At 47.3% G+C, this 21035-nt stretch overlaps 1 protein-coding gene across 2 annotated transcripts in view; it reads left to right on the plus strand.

Annotated features, from left to right (window-relative positions):
* The first annotated feature begins 1703 nt into the window (after positions 1 to 1703).
* SHC3 (SHC adaptor protein 3) overlaps positions 1704 to 21035 on the plus strand; it is a 138658-nt gene continuing 119326 nt past the window's right edge. For both annotated transcript variants that reach the window (XM_066368451.1, XM_066368452.1), the window contains exon 1: positions 1704 to 2529. In XM_066368451.1, coding sequence (XP_066224548.1) covers positions 2071 to 2529 — 459 coding nt within the window. In that variant the 5' untranslated portion in view covers positions 1704 to 2070. The remainder of the gene's footprint in view (positions 2530 to 21035) is intronic.

Genomic DNA, 21035 nt, shown 5'->3' on the forward strand with positions numbered 1-21035 from the left:
GAAAGATCCCGCCTTTGATTGAAATGGAACCTTCCACTATTGAGCAAGCCTTTGTTGAATGAGTCACCGCGGCGGCTGCTCATTGGCCGAGGCCGCTGGAACCAGGGGATTGCCTGGCGCAGGCTGCAAGGCCCTGCTTCATTCACAGAATCTCTGGCTCCTCCGCTAGCCCTTTCATTCACACAAACAGCACTTCATTCACATTTTGCTGCCTTTCTTTTTTTTTTTTTTGGTCTGAAGATCACGGTTTGGGAATGATAGGGCATTTTCGCGTTAGCATTGGGGGGGCTTTGATGAGCATCCCAGTCACCTATGGGGTGTGCACTTGCTGTTGCTATGCGAGCAAGGGAAAGGGAAGAGATGAGAGCCAGGCGCCTGTCCTGCCAGGCCTGCGCCCTGGGCTGGTAGCCGCTGCTCCCCTGTGCTCCTGCGACCAGCAGCTGGCCTGCTCTGGGTGGTACTGGTTACAGCTGGTCCCTAGAGCTCTGTAAGGCTTGGTGCCTCTTGTGCCACATGTCTAGTCATTAGTGTGAGAAGACTCAGGGTGACTTGGTAACGTGTTAGAGGTAAATTCATTTGCTTGCACAGAGGTAGCTGGAAGAAACTTGGCCAGGGAGTTGGCCATTGTGTTGGGCAGCCTATTGCAATGCTTGAGGGAGACAGCGGAGTCCACAGTGACAGGGGTCGTGGCTTTGAGCTCTGCAGCCCTTCCGGGGGCTGCCAATGCCCTGTTCTCCCGAGAGGAGGGAAGCCTGGGCACTTCTCTGTCAGTCTGCATCCGACTCCTGAAAAGAAGGCATTTTCCCCTGCGTCTTTATTTGGTGTGCAATGAGAGCAGCTGCATTCCCCCCCTTACTGCAGGACTGCAAGCCGCAACTGAAGGGACATTGACATGTATTTGTGGCAGTTTCTTAGGCATTTTTCCAGGGCTTGAACACATTCAGTTGGAATAAAGCGTCAAGCACAGCCCCCCCCCCCCCAGCCCTGTTTTTGGAATGGATTTCTGGAGCCTGTTGACATTCATCAAAGAAGCACTCTTCTTTTGGGGGGGGGGGGAAAGTAGCTTTTCAACCTAACTCTGGCAGAGAAAGACCACTGTGAATTAGTGGAGGAGGGGGAGACTCTACCTGGCTCTGTGCAGAAGTTCATGCGCAGATTAATTTTTTCCTTGAGAAACTGCATTGCCACAAAGACACTTGCCATGGCTGCTTTGTTGATTTGAAAGGAAAAAACAAAAACCCAAGGAGTTGGTGTATTTTATGTTCACCTGGGAGTGCATATTTCTCTCTCTCTCTCTTTTCCTATTTAACAGTTTCTGCTTGCTTTCCAAATCAGAATCCATGAGGACCCGCCAGAGATCTTATTCTTAAAAAGCCTTCGTCACATTTTATCGCATCTCTGTCGGATACTTGCAGGTTCGTGCAGATGGGCTGATGGGGGGAAAGGGAGAATCCTAGCATAGAATGGTGGGTTTCAGAAAGTTCCTTCCATCCTGGGAAGGGACTGGACTTACCTTCTGGACCAAATGCTGAGTGGGGAGGACGGGAAAGTGAAAAAAATCAAAGGTTGGAAGGAAATGTCTGGGAAGGTAGAAAAAGGAAATTTGAAAATTGATTGGCTCCACTGTGCTGTTAGTGGGTGTATGTGGCTCTCTCTCTCTCTCTCTCTCTCTCTCTCTCTCTCTTTTGCTACAGGAAGTGATTTGCAGTGCTCACCGAGCCTTTGTTGAGAAGGGTCTCCTCTCGGAGTGAGTCATGCTTTTGCTGTAAGCAGCCCCGAGCAGCAGCTGGGCGCGCATCAGAGGCAACTATGACTTTTGCAAAGCGAGTGTGCCACCCTCGGCTGCCGCGTCCGGGGCCAGGGCTGCGCGGCCGCCGTGGCCCGGGGTGCTAGCGCCGGGAGGCCGGCGCCCTTGCCTGCACCCGCACCCTCACCCGCACCCGCGATCGGGCCGCTGTCCCGGACGCGGAGTCAGCCCCGGGGACCGCGGCTCGCCTGCTATGCGCGGCACCCCGCGCCCGCGCCCGCACCTGCAGCGCCCGGGCGGATGCGGCGAGCCCACGGAGGGGCATGCTTCCACGCACCAAGTACAACCGCTTCAGGAATGACTCGGTGACATCGGTCGATGACCTCCTCCACAATCTGTCGGTGAGCCGCGGCGGCGGCAAGGTCTCGGCGGCGCGCGCGGCCCCGGCGGCGGCCCCATACCTGGTGTCCGGAGACGCGCTGCGCAGGGCGCCCGACGATGGCTCGGGCAGCCTGGGTCACCTGCTCCACAAGGTGTCCCACCTGAAACTCTCCAGCTCGGGCCTCCGCGGCCTGTCGGCGGCCAGGGAGCGGGCGGGCACGCGGCTCTCGGGCAGCTGCAGCGCGCCCAGCCTAGCCGCCCCGGACGGCAGCGCGCCCCCCGGCCCCGGCGCCCCGGCCATGCGCGCCGCTATGAAGGGCCGGCCCGGAGACGAGCCGCCGCCCCGCGCGCCCCCCGCCAGCGACCAGGTGTTGGGAGCCGGAGTCACCTACGTCGTCAAGGTGGGTGCGGGCGCGGGCCGCCGGGTGGGAAAGCTCGGGTGCTGGCGCGTCCGCTATGCGAGGGTCGCCCTGCAGGCCAGGAGGTGCGCACTCCTTCGCAGTCAGCTCGCCTGGCACCGGGGACCGGGCAACAAACACAAACGCGCCTGCTGCGAATACGTGGGGAGAAGGTTTATAAAACGGTGACCTCACTCTGTCCTGGTTTTCCTTGGCCCCGATTCTTTGGCATGCCCTCGCCATTCCGCTTCTCTGGGCTGGGCCCCTGGGCCTGGGCATTAACTGTGCTTCAGGCCTACCCCGGACACAGTGAGCACACTGGTGAGCACACAGGGGAACACTGGGCAACCCTGCAAGGGGAAAAGCCGGTGGTGCCACGGACGCTGCTGCTACCTCTGCCTCGCAGTGGGGTGACCAGGTTCATTCCCCCATAGCAAGGATTTGGCGCAGGCCAAACACTGTCTTGCTTTATATAAGACAGACTGCACTTTCCTACTCAGCAAGGTGTCTGCCTTTCATTCCATACCTAAGGTTTTAGTTTTCAGCAGCAGGAGGAGAATTTGGGGCTGACCCCCCAACCTCCCCCCCGCAACAAGCCTTCCAGTTAAACAAATGGAGGGGCTATGTTGTGGGGTGGCACAGTCTGAAAAAGATTTTTCCCTCCAACACAAAGAGTTATACTGTCTCTCCTGATGTGGTTTATAAAATTCCTCCCTTATGCAAGTATTGTGTAATACGTAAGTCACACGTCCCCAGCACCGGCCAGGTGGCCTGCCCCCCACTCTTCTGTCTGGCCTTCAGGAACCAGGGAGTTATCAGCTGGCCTGCTGCCAGGCAGCTTGCCTCTGGACCAGAGGTACGGACCAGAGGTGCATTACTTCAGTCTGGCCACCCAAGACATGACTTTCTATTTTAAAAAGAAATGAGAACGCTATCCCCACAGTGTTACTGACCGAGAAACCTGCAGGACATCTGGTGGATACAGACTGGCTACAGGTCCAGTTTAAAAACTCAACAGGTCACATCCTCAGGTAAAATGTTGTATCTGGGCCATTTTGGAACCAAACTAATAAAAGTAAAAGTGAACTTCATGGATTATCTTGAACTATCTAAAAAGTACTGAACAGGTCATGTGGTCATCCATGTTAAAAAAAAAGGGGCTTTGAAGGTTACTTTTAATTTATCTTTATCTAGCCCTGAAAATTGGTTAACCTATTTTTACAAAAGGGATGTAGATCAGCATAAAATTTGCACGTCTGGCTGAATTTGTTATAAGAGAAAATTAATATTCTCTTTGTATTCCTTCTTTAAAATAACCAAGAGCCAAAAACAAAAAGAAAAAAACAAAACCAAGCAAGAAACAAACAGCAACAACAACAAAAACCCTGACAACTTTGAGGTTAAGCAGTGATTCCAAAATGTATCACTTCTAGTGTTAGTATAGTTGGTATCTCAAAAAAAGCGCACCTTGGCAAAGCTGTCCATACCTGTTATAATTAATGAAGAAGGTAGCTCTCACATGAAGGGGAGTTCTCAACCTTTTGCCCTTGAAGTTTTCTTTAAAAAAAATTATTTGACTGCTTTGCTCTTGCTTTATGAAGAATGAAGGCAGACGTCCAGTTCCAAAGGTCAGTTGTGACTGAATGGTGATGAATCCCTAAAACAAGTCTGCCCTGCTGGTCCATCCTTTTGGTGTAAGGCTATGACAGTCCAGTGCAGCTACTCTAGAAGGTGGAGAGCTAGGGCTTAAGGTCACTTTGTCTGCCTCAACTAAAGGATTTCAGCTGCCTGGGCTGTGTAGTGTGGCTAGAAAGGACCCTGAGCCGTCACCTGGTCCCTCCTTAGCGTTAAACAACAGCGTCATGTGAACGTAAGCTCAGATTGCCCCGGAGAAGTTTGAAATCACACAGTAAAGACTGGACACTAAAGAACAATTTCTCGTGCACATGGTCATTCACATGGCCATGGGGCCCTCTGTGGCTATACATTTCCACATTGCCCATGTTGAGTTTAAAATAATGAATGTTGGTTTTTGAAAAAAATCACAGAACTATAAACAAAATCTTAATTAGGTCCTTATGCTGATTTGTGAATAGTTTTATTGTTATCCTTGCTTTTAAAGATCTCTGGTAGATAGAAAAGGACCATCTTTTAACATCACTGTACATCAGTCATAAAATCTAAAGGCTTAGGGTTTGGGGAAGAACTTATGATCATTCTCTTTGATTTAAATTTATTTCTAAATTAAGGGAAACCCCTAAGTGGTTTCCAGTTTCCTGGAAAAGTCATGTTCCTGTGTACATACAGATGTCACTTCTCCTAGGAATACCTGCCTGCAGACAGTATAAGGGTATGAAATGCAGGTTTGTTATTCAAAAATATTTCCATTTAATTTGATTGCACGACACTGGAAACTGCAAAAGGCAGAAGTCTGGTGGGATTGGATCATCTAGGAACATCCAGCTATCTGAACAGCAGGTTGTAATTTTAATCAATGAGGCATACAAAATTTCAGAACAGACAAAGTCCTTGAGCAGCAGTAGAGGGCGAAGCTCGGAGCCCCCATCATGTTGCCCCTGAGTCTGTGACTGACGACAGCAGCGTTGGGTTATGTGAATGAGGAAGGGTGGACACACACAACCTCCAGGATTGTACTGCTGTTCAAGGGCTTCTGTGCAAAACCTTTGTACCCACCCCAACACCACAGCTGACACTTGGCTTTTTCTTTTGGTGACATGAAAGGGAAAGACATGAAAATAAGTCTTTGACTTAATCCAGCAACAAAGAACAAGGGGTATTTTCATTACAATTTCATTTTGGAACTATTTTAAATTGAGGCCTGAAAGACTAATAGGAATACAAAGTGTTGAGCTTGCTCTACCTACCTTCAAATTCTGTTCCCTGAGCATCCAAGCTGGCTAAGACCCCAAGGGCTCACGTGGGCCGCTGCTGGTCTTTAGCAGGTTTCACAGGCAATTTCCAGGTGCAACACACATGCACACACACATACTCACCATACACACACACACTCACCACACATGCACACTTACAGGTTCACAGAGTAAGCAGTTTAGGAAAGAGACAAGAACAGTTGGGCAGCAAGGGGGGGGGGGTCAGTTCTTAAGAATGGCCACAGGCAGAAGTAAGACACTGTCTGAAGATGGACATGGCCATCAGGTTCAGCTTTGACCCTGCCCGATGGGAGGCAATGTGGGCTGCATGTGGGTGACCGTTAGTTCTGGCGGGTCCCTCAAAGAATGGCTCTTTCTTGCGTCACATCACAGCACAGGCTCAAAACAGGATAAGAAGTGACCACATGCAAGACTGGCCCGAGTGCCCAGGGTAGAATCTGGAGGCCTGAGTGAGAAGCAGCAGTGCCTCCTAGGCTCATGGGCTCACTGTGCCCCATCAGCATGTAGCGACAAGGTCAGCCAGCTCCTGGGCGATGGCTCCCTCAGAGTCACCCTGTGCATTGTGTCACTGGCAGTGTGAGCCACGAGCTAGTTCCAGGAGACTTTAACTATTCTAGAACTACTTCACTGTGTCCTGGTGGGCTGCACCATTTTTCTTTTTGAACAAAGGCGTTTTTACAAGAACTCTTTAAAAATTATTTTGTTTCTTCATTTGTGAATCTGATGCTATTTAGGGTGGTATAAATGATTCATTTATTTATACATGTTCTTTTGCTGTTTATAGATGGTCTTTATAAACCACATTTACTCTAACATTTTTTCTTAATTGGTGTTTTTATAGACACTTGCCTCAGTGCCCATTAAAATGTCTTAAATCTTCCTTTTCTTAGCACTACATCCCTTTGGTAACCGGAAGCAGAGGTTACACTAAACTGTCATCAGCAAAGTTATTTCAGAAATAGTAATAATATACTATTATGCTGGGATTGATTAAATTGTGCTTTAATTATAAATTAAAAAATTATTCCTTAATGTGAAATAGAACTGAATTGATATTTAAAAAAATTTTTTTGAACACCCTCATTATATGGACAGCTTACACGTAAATATTGTCAAAATGGTTTGAAAAACAGTGTGAGATTTTTTTTTGAGATGATGAGACAGAATTATTAATTTGATCTGGAAAGATCATATATACAACCACACCTAGCATCTACACAACACACATATACCACATAATGAAAACACACACCACACAAATATACACACATATACATATGACATGCCCACAATGCCCACATACACACACACCACAGAAAAATATACACCTTCAAATATACAACATATACACACCACACCATGCATAAAACATACACACCACACAAACACACACACATACACATATGAAATACCCATAGTACACACACCACACAAACATATACACCTGTACACACACAACTTACACACCACACATGCCACATGCACACACACACACACACTATAACACATTACACATACACATACACCACACTCCCTACAACCCTACACTCCTCCCATGAACACCCCTCCCTACACACACCCAGGACACAGCACACACACAGGTAGACAACTTTTGATGACTGAACAGTGGCTATTTTCCTTCTAGTTGGAAAATAGTAAATATCATATTTCCAGAAATAGCTAATTATATCACCCACTTCTTTTATATTCACATTTAAGGGAAAATGGCTCTGAGGGCTACGCTGCTACTGAGGCACTGGTCCTGTAGAGTCCCTCTGGCTCCCTCCCTCTGCTCTGTGTCGTCGTTGAACATGTGCCATAGTTGTGAGGAAGATATCATAAACACCATTTAAGCAAAGCTTTGGTGATGGAAAGCCTAGGTGGCAGGTACCTGGAAAGAGGGGACCGGAGGCTGCTTTCTTGTGTGCTCCAATGCCCCTGCCTTCAGCTCTGGGGTCCCAGCAGTGCTGCGAGGACAGGGAGCACCCTCTGTGATTTCTCCCCCAGGGAGGACTACCCTGGGCTCCAGGAGACACCCGAATAGCGACCAGGTCTCGGGGGGTGGAAGCCTCCCTGCTGGTATTTTCTCACGTCCCACTGGCCTGTGGCTGACTGGCCCTCGCTCTGCCCAGGGGCAGCTGGCAGTAAGTTAGTACATGTGGAGTCTTTGACCCTAGGATTCGGAGCTCTGTCTGGCCTGGCTGCCACACAGCTTGTCCAGCAAGCTCCACCACCTTCCGGCAATGCCCTGGGTTTCCAGCCAGGGGTCCAGGCTTCTGCAGGAAACTGTCAGGTAACCGAGAAGCTGGAGAGAGAAAGGAGAGCTGAGGGGTGGAGCAGGGCCTCCTCTGCTCACAGGGTCCCACATACCCTTGGTAGTATTGAAATATTTGACACCCTCAGCACCAAGGCTTTCTGAGAAAAAAATGCTCGGAGCTCATTGTTGTCACGCTGCCCACTTCAGATTGGGAGCCGTCCTCGAGTGTCATCTAACTGCTTTTTTGCTAAAGGGAAAGCCCCTCAGAAGGGTCTTTCCTCACTTCCGTCTACTGCATAAGCAGGAAAAGAAACAAAGATTTCATCCAGTTGTTGCTTTATCAAGTCCCATTCAATCTAATCATTTGGCAGTCTAGACTACGAGCCGATGTTCAATACGATTGCTTTCTGCTTTGCTAATATTAAACACTGCTGATGCCACTTGCCCAAGTTGAAACCTCTGTTTCAAAAACGTGCAAAACTCACAACATGGCCCTCGCTCTGTTCAGGAAGAGCTGACCCCCGACCTGGTGCTCTGCAGAGGTATACATAGCCCAGACCCCGACGGCTTCCCTGAAGTGGGGGCAATAGCTGTGCTCAGCTCTGGGGCTGAAGCAAGGACAGCATGATTGCTCTCAGCATGTGTGGGGGAGCCAGATGCCCTCCATGACAGGTCACCTGTCCGGGAGAGGGACACAGCCTGCACAAACTTTGGGACCACTGCCCATGCCGTGTGGGACCCTGAGGAACCTTTACCCCCTAGAGCAGGGGTTCCCAGACTTTTTACACAGGGGGCCAGTTCACTGTCCCACAGACCATTGGAGGGCCACCACATACAGTGCTCCTCTCACTGACCACCAATGAAAGAGGTGCCCCTTCCAGAAGTGCAGCAGGGGGCCGGATAAATGGCCTTAGAGGGCCGCATGCGGCCCGCGGGGCCGTAGTTTGGGGACACCTGCCCTAGAGCTTGGCACCTCCCCTCTCGTTCCCTCTCCCTCTGGTCTCAGTTTGGACCCTCCCAGCTTCCCCAGCAGAGAGCTGCTGCTACGTCTGTGTCCCCACAGCGTGCTCAGCGGGAGAGGAGCCTGTCCGCAGTGTCCTGGGGGGAGGGTGTGCGGGCGAACAGGCATTTGTCCCTGACACTGAATTGTTTCCGTAAGTTGGGAACAGTGAGAGAAACAGCCTCAGGAGGTTGGGACCACATCAGAGGTACCCCCCCACTATGACCCCCAACAGTGACTGTCTGTCTACCTTGTCTTGCTCTGCTGCCCTGTGTGCTTGCTCTGTCACTCACTTAGCTCTTTAGCAAATCTTCCTTTACAAAGTGTAAATGTTAGTTACGGACATTTTTTAAACATACATGCAGCATAACCAAACACATCAACATGAAAAATAGTGAGGATGCTCTAAAGGGCCCACAGGCACCCAGCACCCAGCACCCAGCACAGCAGGTGTCAGCTCCTGGCCATCAGCAGGCCCTCCTGCAGCCCTATCTCCCCAAATCATGCAGGGCTCAGTGGGGCCTCCCACCTCAGCGCTGAGACAGAACTCAAATATTTGATGAGTAGGTTGCCTATTTGGCTTCATAGGGGCTCCAAATACGGCAGAGCACACGCAACGTGATGCATGTGCAAACGTCCCTGCGTTCCACACGGAGGTCCCAGCGGTGCTGTGAGGAGGTGGGGCACCCTCTGTGCTCTCTCCTACAGAGATGAGGACACTGAGCTCCTAGGGACTCTGAAGGCAGCCCAGGTGATGGGGAGGGAGCCTCCCCTGCTCAGTCTCCATTGGAGCACCCTATCTCTCGGCCCAGGTGGGGCCTCTGCTCACAAGACAATCTTTTCAGAACTGGGTGTTGTTCTCCCAAATTGTTTTTAACATTAGTGTGTTAGTCCAGGTTCTTCACCAATAGAATGTACATCTACATAGAAGGAGACTTGTTATAAAGTATTGGCTCACATGGTTATAGAGGCTGCTCAGCCCCAGGGTCTGCCAGGAGAGTCTGCAGGTCCAAGACCCAGGAAGAGCCAAGATTTCAGTTTGAGTCTGTAAACAGGGAAAAGCCATTATCCCACATGGAAGGCCATCAGACAGGAAGCATTCTCTTACTTGGGAGAAGGTCAGCCTTCCTTTTTGGTCTATTCAGGCCTTCCACTAATTGGATGAGGCCCACCTACACTGGGGAGGGCAATCTAATTACTCAGTCTACTGGTTTAACTCATCCAAAACACCCTAATGTGAACCCGCAGAATCATCGTGCTTGGTCAAATGTCTGGGCACCTTGTAGCCCGGCCAAGTTGATATGTAAGATGTACCGTCACAAGTATGTACACAAGCTTTTGAGGTCTTATCTAGAGTGACCACTAGTGGACCCCAAACACATATGGGGATTCAGAACCCCTGTAATAAGGGAGATGAGGGATAAGAAGTTAAGAAATCCTGGGCTGGGCAAGTCTCAGATTGACTTACCGTTCCTGTGGGCACCAGGTGGAGACACCTTGAAACTTCCTTAAGCATTTTTCTAGGGTTTACTTTGGGTGGACAATGAGCTAGGGTCCTAGGGTGTGAGAGGGATGAGCTATGACCTCTACTCGTGAGGAAAGCTGAGAAACAGGTCTTTGTGAGGCTGTTGGCAAGGATGTGGCTGCGGGCACACTTGCTCAGAGTGGAGGCTCATGTGCCTCTAGGAATCAGATGTCACACCTAACGTTATCACCAAGGTAGGAGCGAGCTTATTTGTGGGAAATTTAGCCATTGTGTGTCAGTGACACAGAATCTCAGCCAGGGACAGAGGGAAAGCAGATGCTTCTAGACTAGGGTGCATCACTCCTGAAAGGGAGCAGCCTTGATTTTTTTTCTTCTAATTTGTAAATAACAACAATAATAATTTATAGCTGCCATTTTCTCAACTTAAGATTTGTTCTCATAAATTTTATGTTTTAAGTGAGGGGAGGGGAGATAGAGAGACAGACTTCTGCATGCATCCTGACTGGGATGTACCCAGCAACCCCCGTCTAAGGCCAATGCTCAGATCAACTGAGCTATCCTCAGTGCCTGAGGCCGGCACTGACCATTGGAGCCTCTGGCTGCGAGAGGGGAAGAGGGAGAGAAAGGGGAGAGAGTGGGGAGAGAATCAGATGGTCACTTCTCATGTGTGCCCTGACCATGGATCGAGTCCAGGATGTCCATACGCCAGGCTGATGCTGTATGTACGGGCCAATTGGCTAGGGCCTTCTCATGGATTTTTTTAAATATAAGTATTTTGATGTGTGCTTCTGTTGCCAACCTTGAACCAATTAGAGAGGAAGGAACACATAAACATGACAGATAATGGGGGTAGCCAGGGCTGGGCCCTTCTCGGTGAGCAGGCTTTGAATAAAATGTCTGTGGTCAGGTGGGCAGGAGACCCTGGGAGGCCCGAGGAGGTGCCGTTGAACATTTGAATGTGTCCTGAGCTTACATTCTGAGGAGCTCCTCTCTTCTGTTCATGCTCATGGGACGGCCGGAAGCTGAGGTGCCCAGGAATACTGGTTCTCCCTCGTGACTTTCACCCTTGGCTTCTGGCTCGTTCTGCTCAGCTCCCCCACCTTCAGGACACATCCAGACGGTCCTTCTGATTGGAGGCCCTGCTGGTTAAAGGGTTGTTGTTCATGAGGCCACGGTGGCTGCGTAACCGAAAGAAGTGAGCTGTAGTTTTCTCTCTGGAAGTAGCAGCTCCTGGGGGAAATAAAAACCTTGTTTGCAGGCTGTCTTGCTAATTCACATGGGAGGAGAAAAGCTCTAATATTCCGTGCTGCCCACGGCTGCTGTCCTATTGCTCCCACTCTCACCCCACGGCTGGCATGTGCTGGCGGACAGTTAACCTCTGGCTCTTTGGACAGAAAATATCCTGACTTGTGATTTACAAGAGCCCTGCTGCTTCCTGGAGGGGGCTGTGCCAAGTCCTAACTCCAAGAGGGAGATGATAGCAAAGTGTTATACCGTGATTAGGAAGTGTTGAGTTTTAAGTATTTATTACATTTTTGTAATAAATGTATAATTTATGTGTGCAGACCTCCTTCTTGGTCTCTTGCACCTGAGCGGCCCCCTTCCATACCCCGTGCTTCCCTGGTGTGCCCTTCCCTCCTCATTCACGTCCTCGCCGTGTTCACGCCAGCACGCAGTGATCTGCTCCTCCTGCCCCGTGGACAGCGTCTGGAGGTGGCTCCTCTGTGACCCCCTCATTATAAAATCTTAACCCCATTCTATGTGTCTCTCTGCTCAACCTCCCACAGCACCGGGCGCTGTGGCCCCAGCACCCCCAGACCCTGCAGCGGCCCTGGGGAGGCCCCCTCTTTGGCCTTGGTGCAGCCCTCTGCTCTTCTCACTTCTGCTCAATAGATTGCCTGTGAACAGTCTTACCAAGCCACTCCTCTATTCATTCATTTATCCCTCTTCATACGCTGATCAGTTATTGCAGTGAATGTTGATTGAGTTTATGGAGTAGGCCTGTGCCCAGAGATAGGGACAGAGGTGAATCAAACAGGCTTGCATCCCACTCTTCTGCAAACTGCACACCACACTGCTGGTGGTGGGAGGCAGAAGTTGGGGATGGCTTCTCTGAGGAGATGCCGAAATAGAGCCCCGAATGAGTGGAAACTATCCAGGAGGATGGGTGGAACAGGTGTACAGATGTGTTAGTGCATGAGTATGTGTGTTGGGGCCCCTTCTAGGAGGAGTAGATAGGAGCTGAGTCCCATGTGGCTGAAGTGTGTTGAGTCGGGGGAAGCCTGCTGGGGGTGAGGCCATAAGCGAGAGGCCAGTGCCAGGGAAGTGCAGTGGGAAGCCACTGGACATTTTCTGAAAGGTTATTTCATCTTCTGTGCAGAGAACAGGTTTGAAAGGCAGGAATGAAAAACAATCAGAAAACAATTGGGAAGGATGATGGTGGCTTGGACCAGTGGCCAGGGGCTTACACCGAGCCCAGATCTGTCTCTCTTATTGTCTGTCTTTCGTGGGCCCCTTAAGTGAAGCATGTCTCAGAGTGAATCCCTGACCTTCCCCACCTGCACCTGCTCATGCTCCTTAGTTTGTGGTGTCACTGTCATCCACTTCCCAAGTTCGAGAGTGCAGAGCCATCCTTGAAAGCACTGCCCGCCCCTGAACCCAGTCCAGCTGCTCCATCGTCGAACTCGGACTTTTAATCAACAGTGTTTCAAATCATTCTTCTTGTCCCTTCCTTTTGTTCCGATTCATGCTTTCATCATTTCTTGCCGTGATGATTATAATAAACCAACTGGTCTTTGGATGATTGCTTTGGGAAGGACTCTTCTTTTTAAATCAGACAGAAAAGTTCGATACAGTTTCCCCTCAGCTCCCCTCTGAAGATGTCTAATTTTCTTCCTCTCAGCGAGAATCATTCTCAACTCTTTGCCATTTACAGCTGCAGATTCCCACACACATACTTTTTCTTTTTCTTTTTTTCTTTTACCTTTTCTCTTCTGTTGCCCAAAGCAGAACATTCTATTGATTGGTGATTGCTCTTTTCACTGCGTATGCCTTGAAAATCTTTCAAATTATTATCTATAATTCTGCCATATTCCTTTCAGCCTTTGCTTAATATTCAAATACATGGATGTGCTAATAGTTATCCGGACAGTTCCCTGTCGGTAGATGTATAGATCATTTCCACTTTCTGGCAGTTAATAAAAGCTGTGAACATCTTCTGCATGTGGTGTCTTTCCACTGGGACAAATATTTTTGCCTGTGAGGACAGTAAGTTTTGGCTAATATTAATCCCTTCCTTAAGGCTTTGGCGGGACCTAGAAGACAATGATCATTCTCTTGGTGAAGGTCTCATCTCATATATGGCTACAGAGTAAGGCCTTCTGTGCTCACCGTTGAGGGAGACATTTGCTATGATGTACACTTTCACAAGTTAAGAAACAGTTTCTACAACTCTAATTTTCCAAATTAAAAAAAAAACAACCTAGGATAGTTGTTGAATTTCTTTTCAAGGTTTTTTTTTCAGCACCTAGTTTGATAAATACATATTTTTCACCTTTTTATTTTCTGTTAATGTGGTGAATCATTTGTCTTTGTAAAATGCACAACTTGCCTTTCTAGTTAAAAATTCTCTGCTGCTTTGCTTTCCTTTTGACGTTCAATCCAAATTTGTTCTTGTGAGGTACAGATGTTCATGGTTAGCCCTTCATCCTTTGCCCCTCGATCCTCAGTACTCCACTACATGAAACAACCTGTTTCCCCCAAAACCAGTTATGTCTCTAGTCTAAGCTCAAATCCTCCCCCCTCCCCAGCCTAGACCCCTCTCTCCACCCCATCTTTACCCAGAATAAAAATCTGTCAGCTCGCAAGACCTGGGAGCGTTCCCTCTCATCTCTCTCATGAGGGTAGAGTTAGTGGTCACTCCTCTGGGTCCCATGGCTCTGTGGATCCCCCCTTCTTTTCATCAATTCAATTCATACTAAGTGGGAACCTACAAGTCACCCACCATGGGGGCTCCTGAGAACTCAAGATGAAATCAGTGGTTTCTCTTCTCAAGGAAATAATTCTCTTTATTATTATTTATTATTGTTTGTAGGTGAGAGGAGGGGAGATAATGAGGCAGACTCCCGCGTGTGCCCGATCAGGATCTATCTGGCAACCCCGTCTTGGGCCAATGCTGGAGTACCAAACTATTTTTAGCACCTGAGGTTGGCACTCGGAACAACTGAGCCACTGGCTGCAAGAGGGGAAGAGAGAAAAAAGGGGGAAGGAGGGATAGAAGCAGATGTCGCTTCTCCTGTGTGCCTTGACAAGGGTTCGAACCCAGGACATCCATATGCCGGGCTGATGCTCTATCCACTGAGCCACCAGTTTAGAGGGGATTACATGTGTGTGACATAAGGCCATGAACTGTGGAAAGGTGGCCAACCATCCTTCCTAAGACATCCTTGGGGAAAGGGCTTGTGACAAACCCTTAAGATATAAATCTGGAAGGATAAAGTTGGCTATAGGACACTTGTCAGCAGGGTGACCTGTGGGCCTATTTATATGGTGTTGGTGACTAAGAATCTAACTCCAACAAGGCACATTTTGAACCCTGTATTTAAGAGATCCTTTGTAATTGTTTCTGTGATGGGTGTTCACAACACAGCCCACTCCAGGTTTGCACAGGCTGTTCCACAGATCAAAAGCAACATTAGCAGATCCATGAATTCTGTCTCTTTCTGCCCTTTCTCTTTCAAACTAATTACAGGAAAGATTCAGTAAGAGAATCAACTATGATGAGAGCCATGAATGAACATTATTAAGTTAAATGTAAGATAGCCAAATTTCACCAGGACGTTTCTAAACAGAAACCTAATTTCCTGAGTTCTCTCTCATGCCCCACCTCTAATTGAAGCACATGGACTTATGGCAAAGAATGGAGAAATAAATATATCAGTGAGTATTTTTTGAGGGCTCAAGTACATGCCTTTTCTTGTAGAAGATCCTGAAAGTGAGGCAGGGCAATTTCCCTGAAGGAACTTGCAGTCTAGTTTAGCAGGACAAGATGCTCCATTTAAAAAGAAGAAAATACAAGATCATGTTCAATAAAGTGAGAGACACATGGTGAATTATCAGGAAAGGCTTCCCTGGGGGAATGGAATTTTTTCTGGACCCTGAAAGACTGCTCAGGTCTGGCTGGGTGGAGATAGAACGTTCCATGCAGAGAATCAGAGGGGGGATGGCTCTGGAGGTGGGCATGGGAAAGCCTTTCATTATGGACCAGCCACAGTCAGAGGGAAGCGCCGTCAGCTAGCTGCATTGGTCAGTAATATGCACTGTGGCCTCTCCAAGTCAGAATGCTCCTATTTAATGGAGAAACCAGTCGAGAGCTGACCCTTTATTGAATTCGACGAGCTTGCTCCATCTGGCTGATGCTTGCAGGACTGATCTCCTTCCTTACCAGGTAACAGTCCTAGAGAGGACTGGGATGTGTTTTCCTTAGGCTTCTCCGCTCCAAGCTCAATGCTTCTCACTCTGCCCACAGTCTTGATCTCACTCTCTCCTGGATTCTCTTATCTGTTTGCATCCCTGTTTGTAATTGCAACGGGAGAGACTGCCCATGTAGAGAACGTGGTAGAACTGAAGTTCTGGCCTGGGTTGGTGTATATTCCCTTTTTAGAGTTTTGTCCTGTCCTAAGAATAATTTGGGCTTTGGTTCATATGCCTACACTACTGAGAGATAAATTTGTCTTTGTCTAAAATACTGCTGCTCTTTTTTCCAAGAAAGGATAGTAGGATTTTCTTTAGGGCTCATTCGTTATGGTCTACAAAGTGGTGTTGTTGAGGATTTTTAGAATCACACTTCTTCCTATCAAAAGGCTCAGTGTAGACTCACCTTCGCCACCCATGGCCTACTATAAGTCTCTCCATTCCTGTGAGTTTCCAACCATCAGCCTCTGTCATCAAAACTCAGAGCTGCAACTGAGACAGCCAGTGGAATTATCACTGGGAACAATCCTATAACCCAAAGTGAATGTCCCACAGTAGAATTATGGAACAAGTTCTGGTGCATTCACACCATGCAGTGATAGGCAGCTATATAAAACGGTGAATTAAAAATCCTATTACAGCTGACTGAAATAGATTTTTCACGAGGCACTGTTGGGTGAAAAGAGCATGAAGCAATGTGTGCGTACTGTGAACCCACTCTGGTAACAGAAACAATTTCAGAAATGCTTGTCTATAGCCACAGTTGTAGTTGGAGACATCAACAATCTACTCTGGGCAGTGGATAGGATATCACTCAGATCAACAGGGATATACAAAACTGAGAACATAGCCAACAGGGTCTAGTAGACATGCAAAGATTGCCCCACTGAGCCACAGAAGAATAAACATTCTATTACCTTGGAATTTCCACCAAGACAGACCATATCTTGAGCCATAAAACAAATCTAACCAAATTTAAAATACATTTGACTTTTGAATAACATGTGTTTGAGTTGAGTGGGTCCACTTCTGTGTGGATTTTTTCCAATAAATACTGTAAATGTAGTCCTTCTTCTTTATGATTTTAATAACATCTTCTTTTTGCTAGCTTACTTTATTGTAAGAATAGTATATGTAATACACATAACATACAAAATATGTGTAATTGACCATTTATGTTATTGGTAAGGTTTTCTAGTCAACAGTCACCTATTAAGCTTTTGGGGAGTCAAAAGTTATACACAGATTTTCAAATGTGTGGGTGGGATTGGTGCCTCTGATCTCTGTGTTGTTCGAGGGTCAACTGTAATAAAAATTATACAGCGAGTGTTCTCTGACCACAGTGTACTGAATTATAAAACAGTAAGGGAAGACAACAAGGAAATCCCCAGGTACTTGGAAATTAAGCAACATGTTTATTAATATTTCACAGGACAAAGGAGACATTTCAAATGAATTTAAAAATGCATAGAATGGAATGAAAAATGAAACTACAACATATCAAATACTGGCTGGGGCAAAAGTAGGTTTACAGTTGTGAGTACATGAATCCCAGAGTTTATTCTTGTATTATTGTATACTGATATTGTCTTATTTTCATACGTTTAACTGTACACCTACTTTTGCCCCATCCTGTATGTGGGATGCAGCTAGAACCATGCTGAGAGGGAAATGTATAGCCCCAAATGCTTATTCAGGGAAAGACAAAAGTTCTCCAACTAGTAATTTAAGCGTTTATCTCAAGACACTAAAAAAGAACAAAATAAGCCCAAGGCAAGTAGCAGGGGAGAAATAACAAAGACAAAAGCAGAAATCAATGACAGTAAACACAGAAAAATTAATAATAAAAAAAGATGAAACAAAAATCAGATTCTTTGGAAAAATCAATAGAATGGAGAAACCCAGCAAGACTGACAAAGATAAAAAAAGGAAGAAGCTACAAACCACCAACAGGAGAAATGAAACCAGGGTAACCCCAACATACCCTGTAGCTACACAAGGCTCCTGAGACAGCCTGGCCCCATTCTCAGTTGTTACAATCTAGACCATGGCTGACAGCTGCTTCTTAAGGGTAAGAAGAAGGAGGCAGGCCCTGGGCAAAGGGGCTGTGGCACTGCCTGGAATGCAAAGCCATAATCCACATACAGTGTGGACCAATCATGTAGGCTTGGCATTGTTACTGGGCCCTCAAACCCAGTGAGTCCCCAGGAAAAGAGGAGGCTGGCCCGGAGACTGGGCTGTAGGCAGTAAGCTTGTGAGGAGCTCTGTTGCACAGAGAGGCCAGCTTAGCTCCATCTTGTCCAATAATCTGCTTATTTTTTAATTTTGTTATTTTATTTTCTTCTTTTTCAAGTGAGAGGAGGAGAGATAGGGAAACAGGCTCTTGTATGTGCCTTGACTGGGATCTACCTGGCAACCCATCTGGGGTCCATCTGGGGCCATGATCGCAACTGAGCTATTTTTAGTGCCTGAGGCAGAGGCTCTATGGATTTATCCTTAGTGCCCAGAGCAAATGCACTTGAACCAATTGAACCATGGCTGCAGGAGGGGGAGAGAGAGAGAGAGAGAGAGAGAGAGGAGGGGGAGGAGTATGGAAGGAGAAGCAGATGGTCGCTTCTCCTGTGTGCCCACACCAGGAATTGAACCCGAGACTTCCACACACCAGGCCAACACTCTACCACTGAGTCAACTGGTCAGGGCCCAATAATCTGTTTATTTTGAGGGAAAGATGAAGAGAACCAGTGTTTAAGGGGAGAGAATGCATTTCCTAAGACCAGGCAGCCAATTTGTGTCAGAGAGGGAATGAGAATGCAGATGGTGACACATTAGAATGGTTAGGGCAGGTCACTGTGGCCTTATTCACATGTTAGCTGGAATACAGCTTCAGCTGTGACACCAATATGTATTTCTGGAACAGTTCTTCCCTCTTTCCCTTTGACTTTGAATGGCAGATGGTGGTCTATTGCGTTACTGTGATTTTCAGATGAAATGAAGCATGGGAATCTGCTTTTAACCAAACCCATTCATCCTTCCTCTCTCTGACTCAGCTTCCTAGCCATGAGTGAGGCAGCTGACACATGTCCCTGGCGAATGTCTGCAAAAGCATCCTAGCTTTTTTCATGAAAGCATGTACAGTATTTGTATCAGTAAAATTTCATTTCTGTGAGATGAAAAGTTAAGAGAGAATTGTCACCTTGGCCAATGTAACCAAATGGCTAATTTCTTTTCTGTACTGGAGTTGAAAAGAAAAATCTTACAAAGGAAGTAGGAAACTGAAAGTGGGTGGTCATCTCTTTCGACATCCAAAGCATTTATTCCTGTGAGACTCGTGGCGTCCCCTCCTTACAGCCTTTTGTGCTTACTTCATGGAAAACACATTTCTGTCTCCACTCTTCAAAGCAGGCACAGCAGGTTCTTTGGACACATAGAAACCTTGACTTCACTCTTTTTTTTTTGTATGTTTTTATATTTTTTTGAAGTGAGAAGTGGGGAGGCAGAGAGACAGATTCTCACATGTGCCCAACTGGGATCCACCCAGTAAGCCCACCAGGGGGCGATGCTCTGCCCATCTGGGGCCATGGCTCTGTTGCAACCAGAGCCATTTTAGTGCCCGAGGCCTCTGACATAGAGCCATCCTCAGTGCCCAGGACAGTTTTGTTCCAATGGAGCCTTGGGTGCAGGAAGGGAAGAGAGAGATAGAGAAAAAGGAGAGGGAGAAGGGTGGGGAAGCAGATGGGTGCTTCTCCTGTGTGCCCTGGCAGGGAACCAAACCTGAGACATCCACATGCCAGGCCAATGCTCTACCGCTTTGCCAACTGGCCAGGGCCAACTTTACTCTTAACCTTCACTTCCCCTGAGTGATGCCTGCTCTGTGGAGGTGCATCTGAATGTCAGGTCCCTTGTACAAAATGGGGGTGCCTATGACACCATCTTTATAAAGTCATCAGAAGGAGTGAAGTGACTCAACATTTGCAAGGTGATTGGCACAGTGGCTGGCAGGCGGAAGACCACCTCCTGGAGGCTCGCTCTTGGAGGCTTGCTCTTGGTACCATCTGCGCCCCATTGTTGAACCCAGAGCTCACCTCTCCAACACTCCATGAGTCAGGGCCAGCCTCCATCTCCAGTCAAAAAGATTGCTTATTCATTTGATTTATTCAAGAATGAGTATTGCCATATCACAAGACTGTGACTCCAACTCTGTGTCATAACTCTTATGAGTCCGTTCCGGGACACATGATGGTGAGGTGCCATTCGTGGTGTCACAAAGGTGAGTATGAGTTTTGGAGCTGCAGCAGGAACAGCATGCTCCTTTTCATGATAAAGTAATCACCAGGAACTAGATTTGAAGCTTTTTTAGAGGGGGTAGCACAGATGTTGGGAACAGACCCTTTTGAGGGTACATGGTGTCTAAGTGGCCACAGCTTCCGGAGTCAGTGTTAAAGTTCACGTGTATTAATCAAGTTTGCAGAGATACCTCGTAAGCCTGTGAAGGGAAGATGCAATGTTATAGGACTTCATGAGACCAGGTTATTCTGGTGAGTTGATTATAGATGGTTTTAATTTTTTGATATTTTTATTTTCAAAATTTTTGTATAAGAAACATACTTTTTTTTTATCAGAAAAAGATGAGCATTAAATACAAAAGCAATGCGGTTTTATGCTTTTTTAACTGAGTGCACCGTATACCGTGCAACCTTACGTGTTCAGCTCAGTGAGCACATGTACACACATCATGCCCAGCAAGCTCTTGACCAAGAGTCTCAGGCAGTGCCAAGCTTCTGTATGTGCCAACCAGTCATACCCTCCAAACTTGGTATCCACTGTTCTGCAATCATTGGTTGCTTTATAACCATGGCCTGGTAAATGAAAATAACTAGTAATATTGGCCAAATTAGTGCTATTTAATATGGCCCATTCCTCTAGTGCCATGATGGCGAACCTTTTTATAAAAAACGCCCACTTTTGCAGTGCTGGTCAACCTGGTCCCTCCCGCCCACTAGTGGGCATTCTAGCTTTCATGGTGGGCCAATCGCGACACCGTTTGGTTGCTTTGCTACCGCCCACCATGAAAGCTGGACCACCCACTAGTGGGCAGGAGGGACCAGCTTGATCAGCACTGCAAAAGTGAGCAGTTTTTATAAAAAGGTTCGCCATCACGGCTCTAGTGTGATTAGTAACTTTTTAATAAGTTCAGGCTATTTTTATTTAATTTTTAAATTTTAAAAAAGTTTTTTACCCTGTTACCAGGGTAGATGCATCTGTTTTTAGAGGAAACTTTATAATGCTATAACTTGAATGATACAAAATCATATTTAAATAAATTAGGCACATTAGTGGGTAAAATCTAGAATTTTCTTTTTCTCAAATATACATATATAAACA

Source organism: Saccopteryx leptura, chromosome 2 (genome assembly GCF_036850995.1).
Source record: "Saccopteryx leptura isolate mSacLep1 chromosome 2, mSacLep1_pri_phased_curated, whole genome shotgun sequence".
Lineage (NCBI taxonomy): Eukaryota > Metazoa > Chordata > Mammalia > Chiroptera > Emballonuridae > Saccopteryx > Saccopteryx leptura.